The sequence below is a fragment of the Manacus vitellinus genome, unplaced genomic scaffold, assembly GCF_001715985.3.
Source record: "Manacus vitellinus isolate BGI_N305 unplaced genomic scaffold, ASM171598v3 scaffold_24_pilon, whole genome shotgun sequence".
Classification (NCBI taxonomy): Eukaryota; Metazoa; Chordata; class Aves; order Passeriformes; family Pipridae; genus Manacus; species Manacus vitellinus.
The window spans coordinates 6367379-6377222 of NW_021939798.1; the positions used below are offsets into that span (position 1 = coordinate 6367379).

A 9844-nucleotide genomic window follows, 5' to 3' on the forward strand; every position below is an offset into this window, starting at 1 on the left:
GGAACATATCCACAGCAAGGACAAAAAAGGAAACTGGGAGAAAGGTCCTAGAAGACTCTGCACTGGAGGAAAAGTCTTGCCCATCAATCAGGAAATGGGATGTAGCACCATACTGCAGGCAGTCAGGAATTGCATCCCTCCAAATCAGGGCAACACCACTGCAGAGACCAGTCCTCAATGAGCAGAGCACAGGAAAGCAGCAAAAGTCAACATGGTCCTCACAGCCCCACCCAGCTGAACTCCCCTGCAATCCCCCAGGGACACACACTCTTGTCCTACCTCATAAATCCCAGGAACATGAGGAGGATGAGGCTGACGAGCCACCCTGCTGTCGCAAAGGCCTTTGGCATCGTGAGGGCTCCTGTCCCGACGATGAGGTTGAACATGTAAACCAGGCCAACCTGCAACCAGCCACACGATCCAGCATCAGAGCGTGCCAGGAATCACCCAAAACACCTCACGCATGCACTGACCCACACAGAGAGGGCAATCCTTGAGCGGGCAGGGTGGGAGCAAGAAATAACTAGAGGAGGGGACTGATAAGCAAAGGGAACAAAGTGAGTGTCAGCACATTTCTGGAAAAACTGATATTCCTCTCCCTTTTCCTAATTATTTAAAAATATTTTTTCTTTCTATTCTAACTCTTAAAGTTAGAAAGCACACGAGCTTTTTATTTGTTTGTTTTCAAATCAATGCCTTCTACCAGAAGGTCTACACTGTGGGCTGGGGTCTCTCCTTGTTTTCCAACCTGAACCCAAGCAGTTATAACTGTGCACCTGAGTTATCTTTCAGAAGTGCTTGTTCTTCTTTATTCTTAGTCAAGCAGGAAATATCCAAAAAGAATTCTAATTCAAAGCCTACTTGACATTTTACCAGTAAGCAGCTGAGCACCTTCTGAAGAAGGGATTTTACTTCCTGAAGGGAAAGGATTTTATCTTCTCTGGCAATGAGCTTTTTTACTGCCCAGGGACAAAAGAGAACTCTGCACCTGGACAGGACCCCCCAGGCTATGCATTTAGCTGAATTCAAGATCAAAAATTGCCACAAAGTTGTTGTGCTTTGGGGGTTTTATTTTAATATAGGTCAGAATCTCTCCAGAGGAGAGCCAGTAAAGAACTGTCTCTGAGCACACTTTTGTGGGCGTGGAGCAATTACCACCAGGAGAACTATTCCCCAGAGACCCTGCAAGCACTTCACTGGCATAAGCACAGCAAATTCATCATGTGCTGAACCTCCCAGAATGGTGATTTTCCTTAACTTTGGTCAAGCAGACAGAGACAAGGATGATGCCCATGAGTTCAGTCTGGTCAGACATCTTCAGGGAAAGGGAACAGTCACAGCCTTTGAGATTACTCCAGGAAATTCATGCAACACCAACTTAACAACATAAGAGCAGGTGACACTAATCCTTGAGGGTCCAAACGTCCCAGTTACTGCCTCAGTTCTCCATTTTCTCAGCTGTGTCCTATTTCTGCAGCCTAATATCCTGTTCTCCTAAATTCAATCCTTACCATGGGGATGAAAGTTTTAAAGCATTTAAAAGCCAGCACACAGATTTCGGGGCTGATTCTGTATCTAGTGAGTTCACTTCAGAAAAAAAAAACCAAAACATGTTTGCAAAGCTCTGTTTTTAAAAGCTGACATTTTATGAAGACTCGTGGCTATGAAAACCAGTATTTCCAGTAACATAGGAAAGCAGTAATTGGCTCTGGAGTTGCACCAGCCACCACATTACAGGAAAGAAATATCCTGACTGCTAATTTTAAGTGAAGTGGTTTAAAACAAATTACTGCAACAGCTACAATTAAGTAAACTTTGAGAAATTAGGGCAAAGCTTATATAAAGTAGCTAAAGAGAAGAAAGTGGCATAGTTTCAATGTCACAGTTCCTCCAGTTTATGCTGCTTCACATTACACTGTGGATTGAGGAAAACAGTAATAAAATACAAGGAAAGTGGGTAAAAGGATGGAAGAGATGGGACATGAAGCACTTTTTAGCTATACTTTAGGCAGACATCATCCCTTTATTTCAGTTACAGTAATCTCTGATATAAGAAAACCTCCATTAACTACAAACACTAAGCATTTTTAACTACCCTTTGACCACCATCGTCTCCTGACACACTGAGGTTATGCCCATGGGGAAGTGGGAACTGAAAACACAATGCTGAGGGAAGAGTATTTTGAAAAAAAGAACAACTTGTGGGCAAACCCAGAAGCAGCAGAACTTACATATGGAGAGTAAAGCTCTCCGGTGTCAGTGATGCCCCCTGCCATGATGGAGACGGAGGGGAGGCCCAGAGCACAGCCAGGAGGGTGTTTTCAACTTCTCTTCTCTTTAACCTGGGGAAACACCAGAAAATTTTGTTATTTTTGCTAGAAAGAGGAGGAACTCACCAGTCAACTTTTGTACATCAGTCTTCTGACACTTTAACAGACTTCAGCAAGGCCTTGCCCTTCGGACAGACCCCACTCACCAGCACCACTCAGTCCAACACTCCGTGAGTTTTCATACCTGTTAAACCAGTTTAAGAGCAACCAAAAGGCCCTGCCCTTTCACAGCACGTGATGACCAAACTTCACCTTCCCCAAACAGCCAGAGGGGCTCTTTCATATACTAAAACCTCAAGAGGAAGAATGACTGCCTTGAGGATGAGCTCACACTGCTGCTTCTCATGCAGCTACTACTCTTTTCAAGCACGTGCCTACTGCACATCAAACAGCAAAAACCAGCCTACAGCCTCTCCTCATAAATCAAGTACAGAAATAAGCAGACAAATTAAAACACTGCACCTATTAAAGACATGCCAAGGTGTTTTTCACGTGCCAAGGTTTCCAAAGCAGAAGTATTTGGGGAAAGAGAAGAAAGTGGAATAGTTTCAATGTCACAGTTCCCCCAGTTTATGCCAGTTCATGTGACAATTAAGGTTGATGAAAACATTAATGAAATAAAGGAAAATGGGTAAAAGGATGGAAGAGCTGGTGTGGGACATTAAACAGTTTTTAGCACTTTTAGATCTATAGTTTAGGCAGACGTTGTCCCTTTATTTTATTGAAAGTAAACTCTGATATAAAAAAAGGTGGAGGGGAGAACCAAAGCCTCATGAAAGGTTTCAGAGTCAGTAATTAGCCATAGTAGAATTGTTTAAGGGCTTCACACATCTACACGTGCTCCTACTCAGCCACACAAACTGGGACAAATCATCAGCACAAGCTTCACAGGTAAGAGCACCACTAAAAAAACAAACAGTTGTAAGCTGGCACACACGCGCTGGATGACAGAAATCACTCTGGCAGCACAGCTCAGAATGGTCATAACTGGACCAGCCTCAGGGAAGAGGCCAAACATCACCTTTTATGACAGACCTGGGCTCAAAACGCAGCAGCCGAGCTTGGCAGACAGGCAGCAAGCAGCAAGAGCAGGGGTGTGCTGACAGACAGCCCGGGGCACGGCCGGGACAGGAGCTCGTGCAGGGCCCGCACCCAGCCCGGGTGGACCGACCCCAGGGCCCGGGACCCCGCGAGGCCTCCAGAGCCCCCCGGCCCTGCCCTACAGCCGGAACGCCGCTCGCCCACCCCGCCCTGCCCGGGGAACCCCCGCCCAACAGAGCCCCCCATGCCGCGGCCTCCTCACCCCCGCCCGCTCACCCCGCCCCACACGACCCTCCTCCCCGGCCTCTCTCCGGCCCGCGGGCCCTCCCCCACCCTCCGCAGCCCTCATCTCCCCCGGACCCCCTCCCCCCGTCAGGGGTCGTCGGTCCCTCGGCCCCGCCCCCCGGGTCCCGCCGCTCTCCACCGGCGGCGGCTCGTGCCGGCGCCCCCCCCGCCGCGCGGGGGCACTCACGGCGCACGGCCCACCTTCCGCGCACCTGCACCGCTCGAGGCGGGCGGAGAGGAAAGCGCCGAGCTCGCGATTGGGTGGCCATGGACGGCGGGGGCGCTTCTAGGCGGGTTGATGAAGACGAGTGGGCCTGCTTGGACTGTCTAAAAAGGGGCGTGATCGGAGACAGGGAGGCCGGGAAACAGGTAGAGGCGTGTCCAAACAGGGCAGGGCGGGGCCAGGGTAAACATGCCGATAACAATTGGCCCGTGGAAGGTGCGACCGGGTAGGCAGAGGCGGCAGAGGGCGAGCCAGAGAGGCGGAGGGTGGGTTATGGTGGAGCGGTCATGCAGAGGCGCGGGCCATGACGTAAACAATCTGTGTTGCTCTGCGCATCTCGGAGGCGGCGTGCAGATGCGCGTGATGGCCGGTGCGGTTCCCGCGGTCCCGCAGCCCCCCCGGCCCCGGGGTCCCCTTGGGCACCCTGGTGTGGGGGATCGGCGTGACCTGCGCTCCCGAAAGGCTCCAGGCAGCGCTGCCCCCTCCCTCGGCCTCGCCGCAGAACGGAGCAGGGTGCTGGGGTTCTGTCTGGGTGCCGAGGCCATGAAGATTAACCAGGACACGGTGCTGCGAGGGAAGAAGGTGGCGCTGGTGCCCTACACCGCCGCACACGTGCCCCGGTACGTGGCTCGTGTCCTGCTCGGTCTGATTTCACTTCTCTCTCTGAAGCGAGTGTGGTGGTCAGAGAGGGCTGGGCCTCTTCCCCCTGGGAATCACTCCTGGGAAGGCAGCGAGTGTGCCCTCTGTGCCCGGCTGTGCTCTGTGCCGGCTCTTCTGGAAGGGAGAACTTTATCTGTGCCATTGAGTATACCCGTGGAAAAGGGGAAATACCTGCCTGTCAGTGAGTGAACACCAGCGGTTCTCTTGTTCGTTGATGCCTTTCCCTACTGACAGTGTAAGAGCAAAAAAAACCCACAAAACTTAAATGTGTGGATGTTTGATACATTATGTGTGTAGGTTTGTGAAGTGCTTGCCTGGACGGCTGCAGATGCCAGTATTGATGTTTTTGTCAGCATCCAGGAGATGCCGGATCATCTCACTCGGGATGAAATGCACTGGAACCCAGTGCTCTCAAATACACCCAGTTAGCATTGGGCACTCTTTAGGCAAAGCCACTGAATTTCCACAGAGAGCTCTGATTCCTGTGTTAGAAAAGGGAGAGAAGGCTGTGGACACTTTTAAGTTGCCACAAAGGCTGGCCTGATGTTTCCAGAGCTGGTTTATACCCTGATCCTCAGGGTGTTGGTGGAGATCCACCCGCAGTGCTGCAGCTGGGGCAGTGACGTGGCTCTGGGTCCCTTGTCAGGTACCACGAGTGGATGCAGTCGGAGGAGCTGCAGCGCCTGACGGCCTCGGAGCCCCTCAGCCTGGAGCAGGAGTACGAGATGCAGCGCAGCTGGAGGGAGGATGCCGACAGTGAGCACCTGAAATGTTCTCTAAGAAACGGTGGGAGTGGTGGACAGGTCCTTTCCGTCCTGGGAAGGACCCACAGTGAGCTGGGAGTCTCCCCCGAACCAGAGGGGATGTGAGACCCTCTACAACAGCAGCTTTGAACTGGCTTTCTGTTATATATAAACCATGTCAGGGAACTAGGGGATGTCCAGGGCTGTTGGTGTCCTTTTTATGCAGTTTTTTAAAGATTACAGTGAATTACTTCCCACGGCATTGTGTGCTGAGCTGATCCTGCACAGCCAGCACTCCCCAGGTCTGATCATTATAAAAAAGTGGAAAGAGGTTGTATTTTTCCTTGAGAAATCCAGTGATTTTTATAATCATCTGCTTGAAGCAACTGAATTGGTTCCCTGACTCTCCTACAGGTAATGAATCCCTGCCCATAAAAGCCTGGTAGAAATATAGTGAGCTGGAAAATACTGAAGCTGGCAAAGACCCCAGTCTGGAGTATTTGTCTTACTCAAAGCATTAAAAGCCTTACTCAAAGCAGTAATAACATGGACCAGATGAATCACTAGGTCTCAGCCTCTTGTGCACCAAACAATTCTTTGCCCAAACTTGCTGCTGAGTGAGGCAAGGCGAGGAGACTTCAGACATGGGATGGACGTTTTCATCCTTAAAACATGCTGCTTCTAGTCTTGGTGTCTTTGTCACCCTCGCAACGGGTCTTCCCAAATATTTCTTACATTTCTATGGTTGGGAGCAGGCACACTTGGCGTGGGAAACGCAGTTATTAGCTCTTCCTCGCTGTTAATGTGTGGAAACTGTTGTTCCTCTGACCATTACCTGCATTTAGTTTCATTCTTCATTGATTTGGGGATAATGCTCAGCATGCCCTGAGAATGCTGCCTCTTTCTTGTCTTCCCCAGAGTGCACCTTCATCGTGCTGGACGCGGCGCGGTGGCCGGGCCAGGCGGAGGAGGAGTCCTGCATGGTGGGGGATGTGAACCTCTTCCTCACCAACGCCGAGGATCCCACCCTGGGAGAGGTTGAAATTATGATTGCAGGTCAAGTTCTGCTTCGTAGCTTTGTTTCCACAGCTAAAGCCAGCTGCAGACAGGTGTTACATACAGCAGCTTTTTATTCTCATGCTTTACAGTGGCTGTTCAGCCCTGATGAGACCTTTGTCTGTCCAGGTCACAGTCTCCTCTGAAAAGTGTCTGGTGTGGCTGATTTGTCTCCCATAAGTGGATGCTGACTCTGTGACTGTCTCTTTCAGAGCCCTGCTACCGAGGCAGAGGGTTTGGCAAGGAGGCAACTCTGCTGCTGATGGCCTATGGTAAGGGTGGCTCAGTGCACAGGAACAGGAGTGCAGGCAGCCTGGGATCCAGAAGCACATACTCCTAGTGATTCAGACAGGGTAGTAAGGGATGCATCTGCCCCAAGACTGGAGTCCTGTGCTTTTATAGAAGCCAAACTAGTAATAGAAATGCTTCTCTGATTTCTTTTACAGGAGTGAGAAGCCTGGGGATCACCAAATTTGAGGCTAAGATTGGTCAGGAAAATGAAGCCAGTATCTGCATGTTCAAAAAGCTTCACTTTAAGGAGGTGCGGTAACAGCCCATCTTCTACCCAGAGAACATGTTTCCCCCCTGACTGGTACTGAGCTGCTTTCCCTCTGTGTGATGCAGGTTGCTGTGAACAGCTTTTTCCAGGAGGTGACGCTGAAGCTGGATGTCAGTGACCAGGAGAGACGATGGCTCCTGGAACAGACAAACCACGTGGAGGAGAAGAGCTACACTGAGCTGAAGCGGCCAGTTGGGGTGCTGGAGACCTGACAGACACATCCAGACACGGGCTGGGTTTCCAGGGAGGAGCTGGACGCTGTTGCAAGATCTGGGCGTGGAGGACACCGCTGAGCCAACACTGCACTTGACTGTTTTCAGTTGCTTTGTCATCTTGTCAACTTTGCACTTTGCTGCGCCAGCCAGAATTACGGCCTGAAGTTTGGACCTGGAGAACAGCCACTAATTCACAGGTTTGGCTAGGAATGACTATAACCTTCACATGCCGTTCCAGCAGAGCCTAAAATCACCAGCAGTTGTTTCCTGGTGCCACCAATTTCTGTACAAGCAGTAACTTCTCCCACTGCCCTTGGAGCAGGATTCATCTGTTTGGCAGACATGGTCTCATACGCTGGCAGCTCAGTTTGTTTACTCTTGAATTAAAAAAAAAAATGACAAAGCTCTGAGGTGCCTGAGCACAGTGTGAGGCTCAGCTGCTTGCTTTGGCTGCTCAAAGTGTGGTTATGGTTTGTGACAGACAACAGAGACTCTTTGAACCCAATCTTCCAGGGTCTGGTGCGTTGCAGGGGGGCACTGCTGTGTCCTGGCAGGGAGAGGCCCTGGTGTGGGTGAGCACAACCAAAGGGCAAGTTAATGTGATGAAAATTGTTGATATTGGCTGATCAAGACTAGAGCTGAGCCCCACCATGACAGCTGTGCAAGGGAGGGGCTGGGAGCTGCAGGAGGCTGCTGAGACAAACCCCCCCAGAGCTTCAGGGCCGTGCTCCAGATCTGGAAACCTCAGGCCAGCATTGAAGGGATATAGCACTTCATTTTCCCTGGCTGCTTTGATGGAAGCAAGGAGGAAGAGGAGAATACAGTGAAAGGAGACAGCTCCCTTCTTCCAGCAGCTCAGGACTTGCTCTGCTGAGCCTGGAGGCTCCATTTGCTGCTCCACTAAGAAGGATGGGGGGAAAAATATCTATGACTGGGGGGCAGATATATTTAGGTGGGAGTTAACCAGCCTGAGCAGCAGTAGATCCAAGATCTATGGATGAAGAAGGGGCACTTGCCTGACTCCCACTGGACAGACTTACCCGTGCAGTTACTCAGCCTGACCTCTCCTGCCCTACACATCCTCTCTACAGCAGGGAGGCTTGCTAAGAGGAGAGGACAGAAGGTAAGGAGGATAACTGACTCTTGTGTGTTTTCCCACTGTAGTAGCAGCCGTAATGGCTAATCCTAGACCAGAAATTATCTGTTCCAATGACGCAGGATCAGGTAATAACTTTCGGATTCGCCCAGGGATGTTTATATTGGAGACTGGCAGTCTGTGGAATTTTTAGTGTTGCTGTGCCTTATATTTTTAGAGCCTGGGGCGTTTTAGTTTTCCAATTTTAGTTAATTTAAATACATGATTCCTGTGACTAATATTAAAGCCAAGCGTGGGAACAGTGTATCACGGTATTTTAAAACAACAAGTATTTAGCGTGGATTTAGTTGTAGGGAAAGCTTTGTGTGGTAATAAAGTGAAGAGCAGCTCTACTTCCCGCTGGGATTACCATGACAAGGGCTACTAATCCTCCTGCTCTTCGTCACCTGCTGCAGGCAGGAATGGATTCTGTCCTCCAGAACAAGATTTGCAGAACCTGCTGGGCAAACTGCTGGCTCTGTGCTCCTTCCGTGGAGTGTTTCATCCCTGTGCCAGAGGAGTCAGGCCAAACTGGGAGGAGAGATGGAGCTGAGCTGGGATTTGCTCCCCTAAAAGCCGAACAAGGTGGGAAAAATAACTTAACCTCTGGTGCCAGGGAAAAGGGGCAGTGATATCCTGTCATAGCTCCCCATGCCCAGCCGGTTGCTCTGGAGCCAGCGAGTGCCCAGCTTGGCATCCCCGGTCCCCTGGCAACGCCGGCGCTCTCCCGCCTCCACAGGGGCTGGGAAAAGCCTTTGCCTGGCAACCCAACACAAAGTTGGGTCTGTCCCGGAGCTCAGCCCTCCCCCAGGCTGGGGTGGTCCCAGCGAGGCTCAACCAGTGTTCCCACAGGGAACCAGTGCCCGGCTGCTCCGACCAGGCCAAGAGGCAAAAGGTGCTCCTGGGACCCACTGGATGTCCCCAGTCCTGCCCTGCATGGGTAGCCCCAGCCAGGCTGGGATGTCCTGCTTGCTCTCCAAGGGGGTGAAGGTAGGAAAGAGAAGACAGGAGCTCACCTATTTCAGAGGACACCTTTGGAGGATGAGGCTCGTTGGGAATGGGCTCCCCCCACCCCACCCCCAGCTTCTAGGGGGAAGTGACAGCCTGCACATTCCCTGGAAATGTGACACCTCATCACTTGGTTGTCATTTGAGGTGCAGACCTCTGCGACCACTTGTCAGCTCAGGTAGAGCAGCTTGTCTGGGAGTTTGGAGCACAAAACAGGAGTGTGCAGAAGGGGAGGAAATGAAGACACTGGGCAGAGACTGGGCCCAGCCCTGCCCTGTGCTCAGTGCAGCCATGGTGCCACCATCCTGGCCCTGCTGAGCCACCCAGGGCTAGATCCATCCATTTAGAGGGACAAACAACTCCTCCCAGCCCATCGCTCCTGCTTTCCCTCCAACCCAGGTGCAACCCAGGCTCACCCTAAAAACCTCCAGGGGGGCTGGGGGCAAATTGGAGCTGCCCCCAACAGAGCTGCTGCCCTCCAGCCTGGTTGACAGACCTGGATTAGAGCTTTGCATCACTGCCCTCACTCCCCTGCACTCCCCAGGGGATTAGAGTCCTTTAATCACCCTGAGGCATTAACCCCCACTGG

At 51.5% G+C, this 9844-nt stretch overlaps 2 protein-coding genes and 1 long non-coding RNA gene across 5 annotated transcripts in view; 1 reads left to right on the forward strand and 2 right to left on the reverse strand.

Moving 5' to 3' along the window:
• TMEM104 (transmembrane protein 104) overlaps window positions 1-3872 on the reverse strand; it is a 44226-nt gene extending 40354 nt beyond the window's left edge. Inside the window, exons 1-3 of one of the 3 annotated variants that reach the window (XM_018073372.3) lie at window positions 3796-3872; window positions 2232-2342; window positions 280-401 (exon numbers count right to left, since the gene is read on the reverse strand). In XM_018073372.3, coding sequence (XP_017928861.1) covers window positions 280-401; window positions 2232-2276 — 167 coding nt within the window. In that variant the 5' untranslated portion in view covers window positions 2277-2342; window positions 3796-3872. Of the gene's footprint in view, window positions 1-279; window positions 402-2231; window positions 2343-3365; window positions 3506-3795 lie in introns of those variants that run through there. The other 2 variants (XM_018073374.3, XM_018073373.2) reach the window with 2 other exon arrangements.
• A 378-nt stretch (window positions 3873-4250) lies between these two features.
• On the forward strand, window positions 4251-8441 carry NAT9 (N-acetyltransferase 9 (putative)). Its single transcript, XM_008926948.4, has 6 exons — window positions 4251-4499; window positions 5186-5295; window positions 6201-6338; window positions 6551-6610; window positions 6785-6879; window positions 6963-8441. The coding sequence occupies exons 1-6, from the start codon at window positions 4423-4425 to the stop codon at window positions 7107-7109; spliced, it is 627 nt and encodes a 208-aa protein (XP_008925196.2). The 5' UTR covers window positions 4251-4422; the 3' UTR covers window positions 7110-8441.
• Window positions 7061-9311, reverse strand: LOC115307514. Its single transcript, XR_003915838.1, has 3 exons — window positions 9264-9311; window positions 8618-8816; window positions 7061-7489 (listed from the first exon to the last, which is right to left on the reverse strand). It is a non-coding gene; the product is annotated as an uncharacterized LOC115307514 (long non-coding RNA).
• Between the last annotated feature and the right edge of the window lie 533 nt (window positions 9312-9844).